The 19875-nt window shown below is 47.5% G+C and overlaps 4 protein-coding genes and 1 long non-coding RNA gene across 7 annotated transcripts; 3 read left to right on the forward strand and 2 right to left on the reverse strand.

The window, feature by feature from the left end:
• Positions 1-48: 48 nt before the first annotated feature.
• Positions 49-2048, reverse strand: mkrn2os.2 (MKRN2 opposite strand, tandem duplicate 2). The gene is made up of 4 exons (XM_086200431.1): positions 1658-2048; positions 1526-1575; positions 1143-1311; positions 49-496 (listed from the first exon to the last, which is right to left on the reverse strand). The coding sequence occupies exons 1-4, from the start codon at positions 1858-1860 to the stop codon at positions 253-255; spliced, it is 666 nt and encodes a 221-aa protein (XP_086056557.1). The 5' UTR covers positions 1861-2048; the 3' UTR covers positions 49-252.
• Positions 2049-2290: 242 nt separating this feature from the next.
• On the reverse strand, positions 2291-5360 carry mkrn2os.1 (MKRN2 opposite strand, tandem duplicate 1). Of its 2 annotated transcripts, XM_086200433.1 has the most exons (5): positions 5063-5360; positions 4343-4389; positions 4083-4251; positions 3040-3280; positions 2291-2614 (listed from the first exon to the last, which is right to left on the reverse strand). In XM_086200433.1, exons 1-4 carry the CDS (start codon positions 5284-5286, stop codon positions 3058-3060), a joined length of 663 nt encoding a protein of 220 aa, XP_086056559.1. In that variant the 5' UTR covers positions 5287-5360; the 3' UTR covers positions 2291-2614; positions 3040-3057. The 2 variants fall into 2 exon arrangements, with proteins under 2 accessions (XP_086056559.1, XP_086056558.1); XM_086200432.1 differs by lacking the exon at positions 2291-2614 and having other exon boundaries at positions 2633-3280; positions 5063-5356.
• mkrn2 (makorin, ring finger protein, 2) lies at positions 5174-9406 on the forward strand. Of its 2 annotated transcripts, XM_086200430.1 has the most exons (11): positions 5174-5314; positions 5863-5981; positions 6815-6943; positions 7039-7169; positions 7456-7584; positions 7673-7842; positions 8210-8275; positions 8349-8497; positions 8633-8743; positions 8819-8963; positions 9050-9406. In XM_086200430.1, the coding sequence occupies exons 2-11, from the start codon at positions 5956-5958 to the stop codon at positions 9215-9217; spliced, it is 1224 nt and encodes a 407-aa protein (XP_086056556.1). In that variant the 5' UTR covers positions 5174-5314; positions 5863-5955; the 3' UTR covers positions 9218-9406. The 2 variants fall into 2 exon arrangements, with proteins under 2 accessions (XP_086056556.1, XP_086056555.1); XM_086200429.1 differs by lacking the exon at positions 5174-5314 and having other exon boundaries at positions 5627-5981.
• A 2402-nt stretch (positions 9407-11808) lies between these two features.
• Positions 11809-15179, forward strand: LOC147268664 (uncharacterized). The gene is made up of 5 exons (XR_015112329.1): positions 11809-11865; positions 12333-12407; positions 14175-14313; positions 15007-15027; positions 15146-15179. It is a non-coding gene; the product is annotated as an uncharacterized LOC147268664 (long non-coding RNA).
• A 46-nt stretch (positions 15180-15225) lies between these two features.
• LOC147268665 (uncharacterized) lies at positions 15226-18297 on the forward strand. Its single transcript, XM_086200909.1, has 8 exons — positions 15226-15826; positions 16118-16157; positions 16256-16335; positions 16562-16604; positions 16766-16845; positions 17458-17500; positions 17596-17675; positions 18178-18297. Exons 1-8 carry the CDS (start codon positions 15741-15743, stop codon positions 18188-18190), a joined length of 465 nt encoding a protein of 154 aa, XP_086057035.1. The 5' UTR covers positions 15226-15740; the 3' UTR covers positions 18191-18297.
• The last annotated feature ends 1578 nt before the right edge of the window (positions 18298-19875 follow it).

Below are 19875 nucleotides of genomic sequence, written 5' to 3' on the forward strand. Positions count from 1 at the left end.
AAAAGCACTAGTTGCAGAGGCATTGTTGATGTTTACAGCCTGGCCATTTTTACCGGGAACTAACAGCTACATTTCACCGCCTACAGGGGTCACAAGGTCCTTTAAACCTCCCCAAATATTAACAAACTGGTTATTCATTTCATCCCCATAACAAAAACAGTGTTAAAACTCTTGATGAGCCAGTCCAGAGGACAGTCTGTTAATTAACTTGCTCACATGGTCCAAACTCTCACAGCAAATATTATTTTTAAATCAAGCTTCAAGATCTGTGCTTTTGTTCGTCTTGTCACTGTCTGCTGGTCTGTCCACCAGGAAGTAGTGGTGTCGCTCAATGTGGCGGTACAGAGTGATGTATTTGGAGACCCTGGTCATCCTTGGCAGGATGAAGCTGTGAGTGAAGGTCTCTCGGCTAAGAGGACGCCGTCCCTCCACTCCCAGGACGCTGTTGATGAACTGGAGACAGAAGCTGAAGCAGTTGTGGCTGTCCTTGTCGAAGCTGAGACACAGACAAGACCCGCAAACTGAACAAGGTGCACAGATATCAGAAAAGTGTTGAGACTTTAGTGACCGATGTCTGTGGTTTCACCCCACTTATCTACAAATCCTGGATTATCCCGGAGTGGACAAGAGGAGAGGATGCTTTTTAAAAACATCTGTTATTCTTGGGGTTTTTTTAGATTTAAAATATAGGTGTTTAAACCTCTAAACTGTTGTATCTGCAACCTCCCGTACACGAACATTTGCTCAGATATAAGGGGCCTGTATGCAGGTACAACTAACATTCCTCGCCGCTCCCCACCTGCTGGTGACCAGAGCTCACGACAGCTTTGCGTCCACAAAGTATTTAGAAACTTCCAGCCGGTTCGAGTGTCTGGGGAGCAGCTAAATGTGAGATTTACAGTGATTTCTGACTTTATTTAACACCGACAGACGTGACAACCAAGCAGCCACATTGCGAGTGACATCAGGAGAATCAGAACCATGTGAGGTCATAGCAGAAACGTTTAGACTGAACATGGAACAACCCTGTCGATCAGGCAGCTACAGGCTAACTCCTACGTGGAACATTTGGTGGCCGCATTCAACAGTTTGAAATATAAAACATTCATCCAGTAGTGAGATATACAGACAGGTGTGTCTACCTGTGCCAGGTGGGGTCCCACATGGGTCCGTCAGAGAAGCGGTCCAGGTACTGATCCCACTGAGCCAGCAGGTGAAACCTATCAGGTCTGACCAGAGGAACGCTGACGCAGCGCTGCCACCCACTGTGGTCCCTGAGGACTCCCGCCCGGGTGTAGTTATACACAACACCTACACACAACACGCTGACCTGCTCAACAGCCTCCAGACTTGATGGACACACACGATAGTGAAGATAGCTGGTACGCTAACGATTCCCACCTGCTGCCATTCCTTGTGCTAAGCTAACTAGCAGTCAGACAGACAGCAGCTCTCTGTCTGTCTAATGCACACATAGAGGGGAGAAGCATCAGTGTCGGCCTGACCTTTGACCTCTGAGTCCCACCTGTAGTGTTGGAGATCCCAGTGTGCAGATCTGACGTCCCGTCAAACTCTCTGAGGATCAAACAGCAGTGAGAGTCGTGGGTTCAGAGCACGTTTGGGCCGACTGCCCTGATCAGGACGTGCGAGCATCTACCTGACACTGTTGTTGTCAGCAGGCGTGATCAGCAGGCAGCAGGAGCTCTTGTGTCCATTGGTGAGGGGGGAGGGCAGGCTGACCGGGGCCTCCTGCAGTCTGCTCCCCCTCAGCTCCTCCCCACAGCTCGGACACTCCTCAGGTACAGAGAAACAAAAGATCTCCTTCTGACAGTGGGTCAGCCGGATCACACCGCGCTCCATCCTCTCCTCTCACTGCTCCACTCCTGATGCCTCCTCTGATCCCTTTGCTCCTCTGACACCTCCTCTCCTCTGATACTTCCTCTCCTCTCCTCACTGCTCCTCTCTAACGTCTCCTCTCCTCACTCCTCTCTGTCTCCTCTCCTCACTCCTCTCTAACGTCTCCTCTTCTCACTCCTGTCTCCTCTCCTCACTCCTCTCTAACGTCTCCTCTCCTCACTCCTCTCTGTCTCCTCTCCTCACTCCTCTCTGTCTCCTCTCCTCACTCCTCTCTAACGTCTCCTCTTCTCACTCCTCTCTGTCTCCTCTCCTCACTCCTCTCTGTCTCCTCTCCTCACTCCTCTCTAACGTCTCCTCTCCTCACTCCTCTGTCTCCTCTCCTCACTCCTCTCTAATGTCTCCTCTCCTCACTCCTCTCTAACGTCTCCTCTCCTTACTACTTTTACCCTTCACATCTTTTCCTCCTCTCGCTGCAAGTCTCCTTCTGTCTGTTGGTCATCTGTTTCTTCTTCTCTCCTCCACTGGGCCACACCTGGTTGCTAGGTTACAGCTTGGTTCTGACTACATCATTAATTAGGTCAGCTGATCAGGTTACAGGTCCCGTCGGTCATGTGCCCTGACTCTGGGAGGTTTAACTCACCCTCCAGACAAACAAACCGTCTAGTGTGATCAGCACCAGGATGGCGGCTGAAGGCGTTTTTCCATCTCAGCTGTCCAAGCGTGATCTGATCCGGCGGCTCTGTTGCGTTTGTTCAGACTGAGGATAAAAAAAAGTTCATGTGGACTCGAGGAACGTCTGCAAGACATTTAATGAACCTGAATTCTTCATCGTGCTGGAGTGCCACATTGATGGGATGTTAACTGCTGCAGCAGTCCAACTTATTTATTTTAATGGATGCCAGGATTCAGGGTTGTGAGATTATAACTGGAAAGATCAGGTGACATGAAAGTGGGTCAAGTTCACCTGGGGCCAGAACTGGATTCTGACTCTGTAAAACTCTACTTAGGCTGATGTGAGGAGGGTGTTGTATTCATAATAATGTAAAAAATTAATATGAAATCAAACTAGAATCTTTTGAACACAAACTATCTAAATGAACATGTTTTAATTCAGCAGTACTGGAACCATGTGAAGGTCGGTAGTTCAGGGACCCTGGGAGATCCAAGTGTTCCCGTACATACATCGAGCTGAAGAGACGTTCAGGAGCCCTGGACAAAGCCTCCTGTGCAGTAGTATCCACGGCGACAGACGTGCTGGTATACTGACACATATTTGGAAGTATTCGTCATCCTGGGCAGCACGTACTGAGCAGTGAAACGCTCTCTGCTGATTGGCCGGTTGCCCTGTGACCTCAGCAACTGGTTAACAAAGCCAAGAGCAAAACCATAGCAACAAGAGCCAAACTCCCTCTCCTCCTGAAACCTGCGGAAACACAGACGTAACTAAAGTCAGCCTTTTCTACTGTCACCCTTGTGTACATATAATTTCTGACATCAGTTTTGTTCAGCTTCCTCTTTGTGTACTTGATAAACTCACAAAGATGTTTCCCCTCCTTCAGTACAAAATGAATGCAGAGCAGAGAAAGAGCCAGCCACATTCAGTATGTTTAGCTTATTCCCGTTGTTTTAGTCTAATTTGTTAGGCTGTAACTTGCACCTACGTCGTGATTCATCGCTGCTGTTGCAACAAACCTGGTGGGACCTTCAGTCGCATCTGAAGGCAAGACAACATTCTCAGCTACCCGTACCTGACAGCGACCGCTGACATTCAAACACCTTCCAGCGAATGCTGCCAGTGGTTGAGCCTCATGGTACGATAGGAAAGGAGTGAGCACATGGGATGTGCCATTGTACTCACTGAATCACATATAAGCAGTACATTTACTATCACAGGAAGTTAAAGTACTCCTAAAAAATAACGTAACACAACAACCTGCAACGTGAACTAGTAAGAGTTTGAATGATAACGTTAGCTGCCGCTAACGTAGCTGATGTTGACTTAACTTCAAATACGGCCCCATGTCACTTCAGGTTGTTGCTGGCTATTGTTTTTTTCCAGTTGTTGTTTAACTGAAAAAGCATGAAACAATAATTTAAGATTTCTTACATTTGATTGTACAAGTTGTTGACATTATCCAGCTTTCTAGCTTCCCATGCTAAAAGATATGTCGGAGGAAAATGGCTGCCATGTGGATATGGACCACAGAATGAGCGGGGAGTGGAACCTGTCTGGCGTCCAGGAGTCCTGGCTGGCGAATGTCTCCAGCTGTCTGTCCCACAGTGTTGTGAAACTGAGGATGTGGTTGTCGGGGGCAACCAGAGGGATGACGATGCTGTGCTCCCATCCCTGCTGCTGACACTGAACCCCCGACTCTGTATAACTGAATACAACACCTGCAGTGTCACACAGTACCATGAAACGTGGAGTTAATAAAATACTAGGAATAAAACATGGAATGAAGGAACAGGTCCAGGTGGCCGGGACCTTCAGAGTTGGAGACGCCGACGTGAAGCTCCGAGTCAGTTTCCTCACTGGAGACACAAACAGATGGAAATAACAAATATGAGACCATGAATTTGTCTTTTGGGCAAATTATTTTTAAAGCCCAACTTTACAATACAATTGGCACCTTGCCTTCTAATAATTACACGAAGAAGAGGTTTGGGCCGAGCACTCCTGAGGTAGCGCGTTCACAAGAATGGGACCAAAATGTTTTGTCTTGTATTTAAGTCCAAGTGGACATTCACACTAAATCTGAAGAAATCCCTGAAGAGTCCCAGAGACTGAAGTGTTGACCACCTGGGGAAGAGGAGGCCACCAGCCCAGGTCTGAGAGACCCAGACAGACATTTAGACGAAGCCACTTGAGTTTACATTTAGAAACTGGACATTTGGAATGGACGGAAGATGCAGCTTCAGTTGTTGACGATTTATGACTCCAAATACACCACAAACATTCACTGGGACTTCAACTCATACTTCACCTAAAAACTTGCCTTCTTATAGATATAGATATATATGTATGGATGTGTGTGTGTGTGTAGGCATTAGGCATTTATTTCATGAAGGTCCATTTTTAGTCTCATGATAGAAGCCCTGAATTCCGGCTCCTGGTTCACTCAATCGTCTATGCAGCATTTTAGTTTACAGCCTTTTATTAGAGGTGAGAATGAATAAAATAATGGAAATTAACTGAACAGTTTACATGAGGCCAGCCAATCCGCGCTGTGACGTCACGAGGAAGCAGCATACGGCGCTGTGCCCGTTCCTGATCGGTGTCTGGATCCGGACCGGAGCCTCCTCCAGGCTGAGCCGCACCGCCTGCTCGCACACCGGACACCGCAACCCCGACGGCCCCGCCGCGTCGGCCAGCGTGTAAACGGTCCTGCCGCAGTGTCGGAACTGCAGCAGGTCTCCGGTCTCCATCATGAGGGCCAAACCGCAGGTCTCGATTCAGGTGAGCAGACAGGAAATGGAGCAGGTGGAGGCGGAGCCACGGTGAAGGTGGTTGGTCTGTTGTATGGAAGCCGAAAGTTGCCATAATCATGAGCAGGGAGCTCAGCATGTGACATTATTAAATCATAGACACGTTGAGAAGTTGTCGTTGTCAGATGTGTTGACCTAGAAGAACAAGTGAATGTCCACGAGCACCTGAATATCACAAGCTACTTGTTTGTAATTATTTGTCCAACATTGTTCGTTTTCTGCTCAGATTGCTTTGTTTTGACTTTGCCCTCCACCTGCAGTTAATTATTAAGTTCTTGATTCCCGCTGCGTGACGCAGCTGCGGGACGTGGAGGCGTGGCCTCACTCTGAGTTCACTTTACAGGAGGAGAAAAGATTAAAAAAGAATACTCTGATTCTGATTTTTCACTTTTTTTTTTAATTCAATATTCGACATCCTGTTCCGTTGCCACACCAGCCGGTGGCGGTATCGCGCCGACTCGTTGTTCCCCTCCCGCCAACTGACCACAGAAGAAGAGGAACTTCCTGTTGTGATTACAGGTGTCAACCGGACTTGATTGAGCGGGACACCACAGTCGCAACTTCGCAGATTTGATCCCCCTGAAGTGTCGTAGCCGACGCCCCGCGAGGAGGATGAGCACCAAACAGGTGACGTGCAGGTGAGTCCGTCAGTCACGTGTCTGCAACTGCGGCTCGCGCCCCCTTCCTGGGGGATCCGTTAGCCCTCATGCTAATGTTTTTAGCTGCTAGCTTGCGCACCAGACGCAGTTGTCCTCGTGTGAATCGTGTAACAAAGACTGGACCGAACGTCGGGATCGTCCCGGCGGACCTGAACGACAGGAAGCGCGGGCGTCTCCTGACTGCCGTGACGTCCCCCGGGGCTCGGCGACGTCCAGCTGCTTTTCTCTCGATCCAGATGTTGCATCGGGTGTTGGTGTGTTTTATTTAAGGCGCTCGGTTCGCGGTGTGACTGGTGATCATCACACCTGAAAGTCCCTGTTAATGTATTGAAGTGAGTACTGCTCAGTGGTACTCCTGCACTAGTATCTGTAGTATTACTGTGTTCTCACCGTGGAGGAAGGAACTGTTCAGACTTTCCTCCTGATGTTTTCATATCTAATTTTCTCTGAAAATTCATGGAAACTTTTAATTTTTATAATACCGTTTTTCTGTCCCCCCATAACATTTGGTAAAGCCCTAAGTCACGTGACCACAGCAGGGCGCAGGTTGCTTGCTGTGAAGGCCAGCAAATAAGAGGAGGCTGATCAATGAAGCATCGATATCTGGGGGCGTGATGAAGGCCGGGGCCGCCGGCTGGTGTCAGCGGTGCCAGGAGAGACTCCGGGGCCTCCTGGCTCTGTTTGCTGTTCGTCCTGGAATCAGATTTCACTTTGGTTTACCTGTAATGGAACAAGTTCCTCTGTTGCCATGGTGATGAGCGTGTCTCTGTCAGCTTCCTGTGGGAGGGGTGTAACAGGCATGTGTTTTGCAGGTACTTCCTCCACGGCGTGTGCAGGGAGGGCAGCCGCTGTCAGTTCTCTCATGACCCCACCAACAGTAAACCCTCCACCATCTGCAAGTTCTACCAGCGAGGAGTGTGCGCCTACGGGGAGCGCTGCAGGTAACGCTCTGCTCAGGTGCCGGGAGCGTCCGTCATGACCTCAGTCACCAGACTCTGTGTGTATATGTGTGTGTGTGTGTGTGACTTTTGTGCAGATACGACCACATCAAGCCATCTTTCAGAGGAGGGGGTGGAGCTTCAGATTACCAGGCGGGCGGAGGAGGGTCTGGAGGCGGAGCTTCAGTCAGAGCTGGAGCGAAGAAGATGATGGCTCCGAGAGAAAGAGGTGACTGAGGCGGCGTCCGTTGACTCGGTGCAGCTCAGGGGTGGAGCTGCAACTGATTTAGATTTTTCCGTATTCAAAGGCTCTGTGGTGTCGTAAAAAGGAATGTCAACTCTCACCTACAGTGGCGTGTAGCTGAGTGCTGCCCCCTGTTGGTGAGCAGCAGCAGGACACGCAGAGAACAGGGAAACCTCACCTCCTAAATGCTTCAGCTTCATTTTTGTAGGATGTTTCATCCAACATGCTGAGTATTACAGGTTCATGAACTCTCTGTCCGTCCGTCACTCAGTGGCGCAGGTCGACAGCGTGTTTGGAAGTCGAGCAGACAGTTTGAGGTCAGAGGTTACAGCAGCAGCGGCTCCTCAGTCGTATGTGGATGCGATCAGGACGGGTTTGGAAACCCCAGCGCAGGAGCAAGGTGAGACCAAGAGGCTGCTGCTCCTGATTGGTTGACTACAGGCTGATCAACAGCCACATGAATTGTTTTCTTTTCCCTGTTACTGTAGCACCTCCTCAGGTGGGAGGGGCTTACCTTCCCCAGCTGTGTCCATACGCCGCCGCCGGTCACTGTTATTACAAGGAAAACTGTACGTACCTCCATGGAGACCAGTGTGAGGTGTGCGGGCTGCAGGTGCTGCATCCCTACGACCCCGAGCAGAGGAGGGCTCACGAGAAGGTGCGCGTTCATCTCCACCATGTTTGCTGCCCACCGCCGTCGCCATTCATGTCTGTGGATAAATTGTTTATATAAAATTACCAAAGTGTTTAGTTACAAATTTGAAGAAAATCGTCAATCAAGTGTGCAGCAAACGATAAACGTGAAGATGGCGAGTGTTAAGTGCGACAGTGACATCTGGCTGGAGGCGGTGAAATCAGTCAGGTCAGGTTCCGTCATGTTCACAAGACCCGCTAACCTGGTCCAACTAGCAGAGGTTAGCGGACGCATTAGCAACAGGCACCATGACGCTTCAGGTTCCCTGCGTGGGCGGAGCCGGATAAGGAACGATGTGACAGCGCCGTGTCTTCTGTCCGTTTGTCTGCAGATGTGCCTCCTGGCCTTTGAGACGGACATGGAGAAGGCGTTTGCTGCCCAGCTCAGCCAGGACAAGGTGGGTTCCCTCCTCGGAGCAGGCCGCTCTGCTGTTGGCGGTCGTAGTAACTGCTGTCGTGGTTGTGATTCAGGTGTGTTCGATCTGTATGGAGGTGGTGGTGCAGAAGGCCAACCCCTCGGACCGCCGGTTCGGTATTCTGTCCTCGTGCTGTCACACCTTCTGTCTGGCCTGCATCCGACAGTGGCGCTGCACTCGAAACTTCAGCAACAAGATCATCAAGTAAGACTTTCTCCCGTGAAGGGAAGTTCCATGTGGAACCTCAGCGTCACGTTGTTGGGGTCTTGGACTTTGTTCTGTAGTTTGTAAATTAAATATTCCAACTCAAGTTAACACCTTCACTGAATGTCATCTCAGATCATGTCCTGAGTGTCGGGTCATCTCAGAGTTCGTCATCCCTTCGGTCTACTGGGTGGAGGACCAGGATGACAAGGACAACCTGGTGGACCTCTTCAAGTCTGGAGTCAGGTGAGTACCTGTCCCAGCAGAACCTTCTGGGCTGATGCAGTACACGCAGACGGAGAGCATCTCGTGTCTCTGCAGTAAGAAGGCCTGCAAGTACTTCGATCAGGGTCGTGGGTTGTGCCCATTTGGAGGAAAGTGTTTGTATCTTCACGCCTACCCCGACGGAACCCGAGCAGAACCGGACCGGCCCCGGAAACAGCTGAGCTCAGAGGGGAACGTGCGGGTCAGAGGCCACAGCTGCCATGTTGTTCCATAGTTCAGCAGTTTGACTTTTCGACTTCATCATCTGTGTTTCTGGTTCGGTTTCAGTTCATGAACAACGTCCGACTGTGGGATTTCATTGAAGAGCGTGAACAGCATTCGACCCCGCCCCTGCCGTCGCTCGATGACGACATCACGGAGCTGAGGGACCTCTTCATGCAGATGTCGGGGCCGAGCCACGATGAGCCGGAGACGCCACCCACTGCAGAGCAGTAGAGCCCAGATCAGACTGTCCGCAGCAGGTCCGGCGGCCATTTTGTGGACGAGTCTTTAAATAGTAAATCACTCTGCAGCTGTTCAGTGTGTCTGGAAAACTAAAATGTCCGCACATTAGAATAATCACTGACATATTAACGTTTTATTTATTGTGTAGAGAAGTAATAAACTCAGTGGTGTTTGGGTCGACTCGGCTTCCTGAGAGTTTCTTTGATTGATGGTGAAGAAACGCCATCACGTCCTCAAGTAGTTCTCTGAGCAGCATCCACTCGGTTCTCCAGACGCCCACGACAGTGGTCCAGGTACCACGCGTTGGATCTCTGGTGATCCTCCTGCTCTTCTACTTGCTGACAGGGAACATCAGGAGCTTCCCAGTCGTGGTGACGAGAGCAAACCGGGAATGTTGTTAACCCCCGCAGAGCCAGAGGTTTGTGGTGCTGCCACCAGACTCAGCAGCTCAGGGACCAGGACGTCACCAGGGCTTGAATGTGCTACGATTGACAAATGTTGACTGATGTTTTTGGCACGATTTCTTCATCATTATGATCTTACATCTTCTGATGATAGTTAATGCAAAATTACACGTTTTCATTTTGAAAGTAAAAGAAAAAAATCATTTCTGACAGTAAATTCTCCTTTGGCAATGACTCGGTTCAGCAGTTTCTGACCAGGGTGAAGGATCCTCCTCAGGTCAGTGTGATCAGTACACATCTCTTTAGAGTTTATTGAATAAATGTTCATTATTTTTAGTATGCATCCATATTGAAGCCACCAGTTTACTCTGATGTGATGATAGCAGCAGCGTCGTGTGTTCAGTCGCAGTGTAAGACTGCGACGTTGCAGAACCTGTTTGATGGATCTGATCTCTCCTAATGAAGGTAGTGAGCAAAACCCAATGCTACATTTGTACCACACGCGGTTCACCAGTGAGAGAGTGTGTAATCTATTCAATAGATTAAAGTCTGAGCTCAAAGAGAACCAAAGAGGTTCCCAGAGACATCACAAAACCCACTGCTGCGGTGAAGCCAGGATCCACGTCAAAGAACCCAGTCAAACCACTTCTGTGTTCCTCGGCTGACGAGCTGCTTCGCCACCATCGCCATCATTTGAAGCTGGAATGATGGTGACTCATTACTGCTGAAACGATTCCTTGAGTAACTTGATTACCAAAATTCCTCGTTTAAATCTGAACTGTACTTTGTTTTGCACGTAGGAGTGGGCACTGAAATTCGCATTCAGTATTGATGAGTGATGAGTATTGATCAGCTTGAGTTTAAGTTTTGATATCATTTATTATCGCACGGCTGCAGCATCTCTCCTCTCTGCGTCAGTGCAATTCCTCCATGCACGCACATGCAGAACACTCACAAAATTCCTCCATGCACGCACATGCAGAACACTCACAAAATCTTCCACTGTTCTGATAAACCCGTCATAACAACAAGTCTCCTCCACATGCAGCTTTCTGCAGTGAAAACTGAACCACGGGTGAAGACAAAAATAAACGTGAGCTGGGTTTTGGGGTGACTTTATAACACATCCTGCTGATGAAGCAAGGCATCAGTGGGTTCCAGTACTGCTCCTCACATCAGAAATATCGAAGTGTAACATGTCTGGTTCAGAAATGTTAACGTTTGTGTATGAGATTCACAAGGGCACGCTGGTCATCCAGCCAGAGCTGCTGCGACGCAAACAGGAACAGATAAAAGCTCATCTAGGAAACTTTGAATAGAGACAGTTTGACAAATTGCCAACAAATATTGTCGAAAATGATCAGGGCTCAAGTTGAAGCCAACAGCGACTGGTGAGTCTAGCTGAGAACCACTTAACTCAGAGGAGACAGATAAAGGCAGAAGTACGCGCTTCGACCTGCTTTCTGATGGGCCTAATGGCGTCATTGATGGACGCAGAGGGAGAGCGGTGACAGCGGAATAAGGCTTCCTCAGTAGAGGCGCAGATAAATCGACGGCTGGAGGCTTTTATCCAGAGTATCGACACTGCTGGGCTGAATGAAGTCCGAGCACAGCAGGATTTTTACTGGATTACGCCGCGAGGATCCAGCTTCTCAGACTGGGTGAGATGGTGAGATTTGGGCCACACCTGGAACGCAAACATGACCTTAACAGGTCAACACTTCGAAGAGGCTCCATGGCACTAGAGTACACAAAAATTGTGAGCCATGTGTACTTTCACTTTTGAAACCCAAGTAAACTCAATATCCGGTATTTTTCTGCTGTGTGTTTTGTCAACAACTGGTAAAATCTTTTTTTTACATTTTAAAACATGGAGTTCAGAAACTGTAAATCCATTTACAAAATGTACGTGTGTTAGAAGAATATATAAACTGAATGACAGAGGACCCAGTGTTGATCCCTGGGGTGCACCTATATGATTACCCACCATGTTTGGTCCATGTGATCACATGGTTTTCTGTCTCTTGGGCAGGGGTTTCAACTGATCCCGTGGAGGGTCGTGTGGCTGCAAGTTCTCATTCCAACCCAGCAAAAGCAACACCTGATCCAGCCAATGAGCTGTGAGGACACAGCTTGATTGATTTAAGTAGATCCAGGTGTTGCTTTTGCTGGGTTAGAATGAAAACCTGCAGCCACACGACCCTCCACGGGATCAGTTGACACCTGTGCTCTAGGGTATGAACTCATATATCTCACAATATTTTTTTTATTTAGAACACAATCGGCAGTGTCCTGGTAGGATGTTTTTGAAACCCAAATTACGCAATCTGCAGTGAGCAGGAAGCAGTATTCCAGCCGCCATTTTCCTGACGCTTAGAAACACTCCTTCATTAACAGACAAATTAACATTTCAGTAATAGCAGCAATGAAGGCCTCATTATCAGATGTGAGGAATATAGTGTGCTCACTATTTTGAATATCAAGAGTGGAAATTGCCACCACCATCTTCAGCTGGAGGCTGTTTGAGTTTGGGTCAAGATGACAAAGTTCCAACTTTGATATTTTTGTTATATTCACAAGCTCAAAGCATAAGTCAACACTGCTAGAGGCTGTTTGCACTTTCATGACCTGTTTGACTCAGTAATCTGCTGATTCATTCTTCTGCATTCATGCAACTTTAATCCACCATGTCTCTTCTACAGCTCCATCAATCCTTCCTCTTCCTCCCGTCTTTGGCCCTTGTCTTTCCGAGGGACTCACTGGAAGCAACCGCTCAGGTTTTTGTCTCGTGGGTCTTTGTATTCCAATGTTAAGGTTTATTTAGTTGCTCCTTTCATAGCACATGCTAAATATTACCAGACCAGACAGTTTTAAGGTCATGTACAAGCTACCATGGCACTTAAAGCCCAATCAACTACTAGCATGTTGGTGTGCATGTGGATCATTGATGAGTTCAGCTGTGGGTCGTCTGCATAGCAGTGAACATTAATGGAGTGTTTCCTGATCATGTGACCTAGAGGAAGCAGGTCCAGGCTGAAGAGGACTGGTCCAAGCACAGACCCTTGTGGAACACCAGAACTGACTGTAGTGGTCTCAGAGGAACCATCATTAACTAGTACCAACTGAGATGGACCTAGTAAAGTTGGCCAAAACTTCGGGATCCAAGGTTGGGGGTTTTTTTGAGGAGGGTTTTAATTCCTGCTACTTTAAAGGACTGTGGGACGTAACCAGATACCAGCCACACATTGATTATATCTAAGTGGGAGGGGCTTAAAGACTCTCTACCCCTCGTTAGTCCCTCTCTCTTAGATATAATCAATGTGTGGCTGGTATCTGGTTACGTCCCACAGTCCCAGCCGCCCTGGTTTCCGGGCGGCTCAGGAGCTGCCGGGGTAGCGCTAGTCGGGGCTAAGCTAGGAGCTAAGCTAAGGCGGTCTGCACCAGCTAACCAGAGCTGGCGAGCTCTCGCGGCTCATTATTTGGATCCATCGGTCCAGTTCAACCTCGCTAAGCCTCGCCCCCAACGCTACAAACAAACTACATTAACGCACTTATCAGTATCACTACAGGAGGCAGAGGAGTAACTGAACATGTGGCCCACTGAGCAGGAGAGAGGAGAGTGAGAGGGGGGAAGCCATCGCTAGCTTAGGGTGGAGAGTTTACAGGAAAGAGACTCGCTACAAGACAGATGGTCTTTAAACTTTGGCCAAATAAAGCGAATAGATATGTAGTTTTGGCAGGTAATTAGTCAAAGAATAGGAGCAGGGATGATCACACTTTAGCTAGCACAGCAAGCGAAGCACTACGTTCAGTGATGCACAAACAGGAAGTGAGGTCACACGCTTAGGTAGAGGGAAGGCCTCTGTTCAATATGTTTGGCTCAGGACTGATAGGTGGTAGCATCCAGCACGTATAGCTTCAGGTAACTACACCTCCTTTACACGTGTCTCAGAATTTCATACAATATCACTATTATTATCACTTTTGAGCCTCAATATTAATGCCAAAGGTGACATTTTTGAAGCACAAACCAGTTGAAATGTTTCCAATCAGTTGAGTCAAATATGGGTTAATTTCATTGTTTTTTTTAGAGCAGAATGGTGAGTCTCATCTTAGCTGGGGCGTCCCTGATAGGTCAGTTCCAGCCCGGTGGCTCCTCTGAGGGACATGTGGGGCTTCACCTGAGCTGCTAGAACGACATTCAGGACGAGACAGGATCTGGTGGCCTGTGGACCTGATGTTGACACGGTGGTGCTCATTCACATAAGCAGGCCGCCCTGCCTCCCAGCCACCAGTTGGCGTACACACTTTGGTGTCATTGTAAAAAATGTGGGTGATAAAACCGAGCAAACTGTTAGTCTCCACCTGGCAGGTGAGTTTGTGAGAAATATGATGATGCAGATCAAACAGCTCCCAGCAGTCAGCTTCGTATCAGGATGTCACAAAAACTTATTTCAAACAGCTGTGGTGTCTGGAGGGACGAGGAAGAGGAGGATGTGATGATGATGATGATGATGATGATGATGATGATGGAAACCAATCAGATTGAAGGTGGAGACAGAGTATAAAGGTGAGCTTCTCTGAGAGGAAATCAGCCCTTCTGGAGTTGAAACTTCACGCCAGAGACGATGATGATGATGATGATGATGATGACGACGACGCCCAAGTCCGTCCTGCTCACAGGTGAGTCCACTCCTCTTCTTGAGAGAACTTTAAAATAATACGTCACCCGTGTGTTTATCACTCCATTAGATTTCTCTAATCCACAAAGGTTTTTGGTCGCCTGGTACCATCCAGGTCTTGGTTCTCCAGGCGTAGGGTCAGTAATCCACAAACACCTGGACTGAGATAAAAACTACTGAACCAAAACAGTTTGGCTTTTACACCCCACAGCACCAGCAGGACCAGCTCGCAATCATTAGCAATCTCCTCTTGATCATAGAGCAGCACCATAGTGAGATAGTTTTGTAGTCCAACAGGAAGTGGTCATCTCCTGGTTCCTCCACCAACAGGAAGTGGTCATCACTTGGCTCCTCCCCCAGCAGCCAATAGGATCGCTCCATGTGATTGTGGTGATTGAACCAGTAAATCAGCTCTGGTGAACAAAGGTTGATGATCTTCCAGGTTCAGTTCATCAAGATCACCTTCACTGATGAACCCTCTGATGATGCTGGAGGCCTGGATGCTACATTAGCAGTGCTAAGCTAACGGTAGCGTAGGGAGGAGCTACACCAGTTTCTTCATGAATTCAACACGTTTAACTGTGGGACACTGATATCTTCCCACCCACAATTCTTGTGTTGCACTTTTGAGGAAGTTTAATCTAAAACCAGATTCAGTGCTTTCTATTAATTAAATCATCTGTGTGTTTTCCAGCCATCCTGCTGTTTGGAACCGGTGAGAAATCAAAGCACTAAAAACAACCAAAAGTGACTGACTTAAAAGCTGATGAGTGTGTGTGTGCGTGTGTGTGTGTGTGTGTGTGTGTGTGTGTGTGTGTGTCTTCACACTTCAGTCAATCTCTCATTGTCCCAGACAGGAGGAAGGTCAGAGAACATCCCAACTCATTCATGTCTCTTTTCTCTTTTTGCTTCCCTCAGTTGATGCATTTAAGTTAACGTGTGATTTTTAGGGGTTTTAGTGTCAAACATTACAGGCTCCACATAATAGATATTTAATGTGACTGATAAAGGGTTTTATCTTAATGATTTAAGTATCTTTAATCTAATCAAAGAAGTATTTTAGAAACAGATTTTTTGGTCATATTATTAATTTTGGATATTATTTATTTATGCATTTTCAACTTTATTTCTTATCTTTATTGTGTTAAATATCTTGGTTTAGTCATTTTTACGTTCATTTTTTTTAGTACTTCTGCAATTTTCTTGTTTTATTTTACGTGTTTATTTCTTGTATTTTTAGATGTTTTTTTTTGTTGTATTCATTTGTTTGATCTTTAATAACAGACATCAGTTTGTGTCGTATCAGCAGAGTTAAACTCTAACCAAACTCTTCTTATGTGCTCTGCTCCAGTTCTCAGGTGAGCGCCACACCAATGACATCACATGCACTCTGTGATGTGATTGGTTCTGACGTCTGTCAGTATTTTAATGTGTTCACAGGAGGTGAGCTCCTTGATGAAGATGATTGCCATGGCACAGCAAATGGCAAGAATGCTGAACAGTCTCTATGAAAGGTCAGGAGGTCACGGGGTTTTGGGATGCCTCAGGACACGAACTCAGGCGCTCCCTGCTGCTGATGGCTGGAGCTGCGCTGTGGGGTTCAGGCCTCGCTTTGATTTTCAGAAACACTGAATTTATTGTCAGCGCACAGACATTTAGCAGATAAACTGAATCAGTAAAAAGCAATCCTGTTACTCTGAATTCGAATCATTGGTTCATTTTCAGGGTTATTGACAGATGGACTGTGTTAACTGTAACTTACATGTTATGTCGCTGCTAAAGGGATTTTCTATCTCGTGTTGCAGGTTAGCTGCTGAGCAGAAACTTGGCGATGTGGAGTCGACGGTGAGCAGCACGCCGCTGCCCACAGAGGCATCCGGTGATTTGTGATTCTTGGTGGGTTTGGCATCCGTTGGTGTCCTGAGTTTGCTGCTGTGTTTCAGGTTCTGACGATTGCCCACGTCCAGTATGGTTTGAAGATCTTAAACAACCACACGCAGGAGCTGCTGCCAGTGTTTGACAGGTGCTCAGCCTGCTAACGTCCACACATGCTCATTCTGTCACTGATGCCACGTTTCCCTGCAGTGGTTCCTTCCTGCTCCTGATGCTCAGTCACTTTCAGGGTCCTGCCGCCTCAGACCTCAAACAAATGCACTTTTATCTTGCAGTAATTCTCCCCTGTAGTCTCCTCAGTGCAGTAATGAAGACGTCTGCTTGTGTGCGTCCATTTGTCTCTTGTCATGTTGCAGTTTGGGTAAACCGAGGCCCAGTGTAGCTCTGCTGACTCCTCAGGTGAGTCTGACATCCTGGTGTGTGGTTCTTTTAGTGTCACTGCGGTTCCTGACGTGTGTCACTGAGGTTCCTGACGTGTGTCACTGAGGTTCCTGACGTGTGTCACTGCGGTTCCTGACGTGTGTCACTGAGGTTCCTGACGTGTGTCACTGTGGTTCCAGGAGCTGAACGTCAGCGACATGCAGTCCGGTCTGGGACTTCTGGAGAAATATTCCAAGGAGATGTGGCAGCTGTACACCAGGTGAGGATGAATGAAGGCTCAGCTTCTGCTGATCTTTACACGACGGTTCAAACAGCAAACGAGATGGAAGAGATTGTTGGGAGATGTCTCAAACTTTGTTTGTCATTAATTTATATGTTAATATATCCCAGACACAGTTTCTCAACAACTGGGCCAGGGCCCTTCGGCAGGACGCGAGGACCCTCTAAGGGGCTGAATCATTTTGATCTAATATTATATACCTGCTGATTTATGATTATTTGACACAATTCCTTTTGAATTATTTATTCCATTTTATTTCTTTCCTTTAATTTGCATTCCTATCAATGCACAATAATATCAGCAGATCCTGGTCACCCAGCTCTGACCATCATCTGATGTTTGTGATGATCAAACAGCACTGAAGTTGTGATTTTTTTTTTAAATGATTTGGAAATGAATACTTCCTCAAATTAGGATGTTTACATGTGTATTTCGGTCTGTACCAAACGCGACTGCCGTATGAGCTTGTATTCATACAGGAAACACAGATCAGCGTTCTAAATATCAGCAAGGAAAACCCTGTCAACGCTGTGCCTTTTTGCCTGCTGGCGAGTGAGAGCTTGTCATCCTGCTCCTGTGTTTGGTTTGCAGCTTGAGTTTGACGGACCAGCAGTACGCCGAGCTGAATCTGAAGGTGAAGACGCGTCACCGAGCGCACAAACAATCTCTGGTTTTTGATTCTTTGTTGTTGTTGTCACTCAATATCCTGACGTGTTGCCATGGTTACAGTGGATGCCAGTGGACACAGTCCTGGAGGGACTGATGAGGATGAAAAAACACTTTGAAAACCTGCAACTGCAGTTTTACAGGTCAGGAGGTGACGAGCACTTTGATTGGCGGGATGATGAGTGGGGAGATCCTGCGCAGATTCAGTGATGCGGTCGTCTTCTGTAAACCGAATCCACCACTGGACACATCTGTCCCTCACAAAGTCCCCGACATCTCCACCTTATCATCTCCGCCTTGTAAAATGATATTCAAGTCTGGAGAGTTTAATCTCAGAACCCTCTGAGTGTGTTTGTCCCGTGCAGCGTACAACCTGCCGACTCTTCCATCATGTTGGAGAAACTGAACTCATAAAGCTCAGAAACATTTACATGCCAGCAAGTCCACATTTCCAAGTCCTCCATCAAACGCTCTTTGCTCGCAGAAACAGTTCAGAACTCGTTCAACAAACTTTTAATGGAGACAAATTGAAAACTCATCAACAAATGTAACGTATACTTGCTGTTACTCTAATTGTTGGCTTGTTCTTTTCATGGCTCATTACCTGAGTTACAGTATCTGAATAACCTTGTTTCTGTTCAACAGCATGGAACCGTGAGAGCAGAACCTTCAGGCCCAAAACAATCAGAGCTCAGAAAACTACGGCCAAACCCACGTTCTGATTTCTTTGCCTCTGCTCATTAAAACCCTTGAAGCATCAACACACTTTTGTCTTCTGACTCGTAACATTTGTGTTCTTCATATTTCACCAGCTGAAGGAAGAAAAACACCAGTAAAGAAATGACAGAAATAACGATGAATCTAATTTGAATGTCAATCAAAATGAACTGCTCACAAGAAAGCTGGCACCAAGAAATCAAACTAATTCACCAGTAAACACCAGACCGGTGGATGTTGTAGGTTCAGTTCTACATCAGATCCACCAGTAACACCAGACTGGTGGATGGTGGAGGTTCAGTTCTACATCAGATCCACCAGTAAACACCAGACCGGTGGATGTTGTAGGTTCAGTTCTACATCAGATCCACCAGTAACACCAGACTGGTGGATGGTGGAGGTTCAGTTCTACATCAGATCCACCAGTAACACCAGACCGGTGGTTGTTGAAGGTTCAGTTCTACATCAGATCCACCAGTAACACCAGACCGGTGGATGTTGTAGGTTCAGTTCTACATCAGATCCACCAGTAACACCAGACCAGTGGATGTTGGAGGTTCAGTTCTACATCAGATCCACCAGTAAACACCAGACTGGTGGATGGTGGAGGTTCAGTTCTACATCAGATCCACCAGTAACACCAGACCGGTGGATGTTGTAGGTTCAGTTCTACATCAGATCCACCAGTAAACACCAGACTGGTGGATGGTGGAGGTTCAGTTCTACATCAGATCCACCAGTAACACCAGACTGGTGGATGGTGGAGGTTCAGTTCTACATCAGATCCACCAGTAAACACCAGACCGGTGGATGGTGGAGGTTCAGGTCTACATCAGATCCACCAGTAAACACCAGATCGGTGGATGTTGGAGGTTCAGGTCTACATCAGATCCACCAGTAAACACCAGACTGGTGGATGGTGGAGGTTCAGTTCTACATCAGATCCACCAGTAAACACCAGACTGGGGGATGGTGGAGGTTCAGTTCTACATCAGATCCACCAGTAAACACCAGACTGGGGGATGGTGGAGGTTCAGTTCTACATCAGATCCACCAGTAAACACCAGACTGGTGGATGGTGGAGGTTCAGTTCTACATCAGATCCACCAGTAAACACCAGACCGGTGGATGTTGGAGTGGTGGAGTCTTAAAAACCTGGGTAGCTAACAAGAGTCTAGAGGAGCCTACAGAGGTCATGGAGGTCATTAAAGTTCATCAGGGGAACACAAGAAGCCTGAAGCTGGTGGTGACCTTGAAGTCATGTGACCCTGGTGTAGCTCCTTCCTAGGCTAACGTTAGCTTAGCACTGCTAACGTAGCTTCCAGGCTTCCAGCATCATCAGAGGGTTCATTAGTGAAGATGATCTTGATGAACTCAACCTGGAAGATCATCAACTTTTGTTCACCAGAGCTGATTTACTGATTCAATCACCACAATCACATGGAGCGATCCTATTGGCTGCTGGGGGAGGAACCAGGAGATGACCACTTCCTGTTGGTGGAGGAACCAGGAGATGACCACTTCCTGTTGGTGGGGGAACCAGGAGATGTTGACCTCATCCCTGACCTGGTCACTTCCTGTTGGACTACAAGTATACTGGTTGTTGAGCAGTTTTGATGGCCACTC

This window comes from Aulostomus chinensis, chromosome 3 (assembly GCF_037954235.1).
Source record: "Aulostomus chinensis isolate RoL2024-O1b breed Wild chromosome 3, RoL_Achi_v1.0, whole genome shotgun sequence".
Lineage (NCBI taxonomy): Eukaryota > Metazoa > Chordata > Actinopteri > Syngnathiformes > Aulostomidae > Aulostomus > Aulostomus chinensis.

What these genes read in the sequence shown, in the direction of transcription:
- mkrn2 (XM_086200430.1), top strand. Translation starts at nt 5,956, where the DNA reads ATGAGCACCAAACAGGTGACGTGCAG. An exon ending in ACCAAACAGGTGACGTGCAG is followed by an intron (nt 5,982 to 6,814) that starts GTGAGTCCGTCA and finishes TGTGTTTTGCAG; the next exon opens with GTACTTCCTCCACGGCGTGT. An exon ending in GCTCAGAGGGGAACGTGCGG is followed by an intron (nt 8,964 to 9,049) that starts GTCAGAGGCCAC and finishes GTTCGGTTTCAG; the next exon opens with TTCATGAACAACGTCCGACT.
- mkrn2os.1 (XM_086200433.1), bottom strand. Translation starts at nt 5,286, where the DNA reads ATGATGGAGACCGGAGACCTGCTGCAGTTCCGACACTGCGGCAGGACC. An exon ending in CGGCGTCTCCAACTCTGAAG is followed by an intron (nt 4,252 to 4,342) that starts GTCCCGGCCACC and finishes GTGACACTGCAG; the next exon opens with GTGTTGTATTCAGTTATACA. An exon ending in GACTCCTGGACGCCAGACAG is followed by an intron (nt 3,281 to 4,082) that starts GTTCCACTCCCC and finishes GTGTTTCCGCAG; the next exon opens with GTTTCAGGAGGAGAGGGAGT.
- mkrn2os.2 (XM_086200431.1), bottom strand. Translation starts at nt 1,860, where the DNA reads ATGGAGCGCGGTGTGATCCGGCTGACCCACTGTCAGAAGGAGATCTTT. An exon ending in GCTGACAACAACAGTGTCAG is followed by an intron (nt 1,576 to 1,657) that starts GTAGATGCTCGC and finishes TTTGATCCTCAG; the next exon opens with AGAGTTTGACGGGACGTCAG. An exon ending in TGGGATCTCCAACACTACAG is followed by an intron (nt 1,312 to 1,525) that starts GTGGGACTCAGA and finishes TGTTGTGTGTAG; the next exon opens with GTGTTGTGTATAACTACACC.
- LOC147268665 (XM_086200909.1), top strand. Translation starts at nt 15,741, where the DNA reads ATGTGTTCACAGGAGGTGAGCTCCTTGATGAAGATGATTGCCATGGCA. An exon ending in ATGTGGCAGCTGTACACCAG is followed by an intron (nt 16,846 to 17,457) that starts GTGAGGATGAAT and finishes TTTGGTTTGCAG; the next exon opens with CTTGAGTTTGACGGACCAGC. An exon ending in ACGCCGAGCTGAATCTGAAG is followed by an intron (nt 17,501 to 17,595) that starts GTGAAGACGCGT and finishes CCATGGTTACAG; the next exon opens with TGGATGCCAGTGGACACAGT.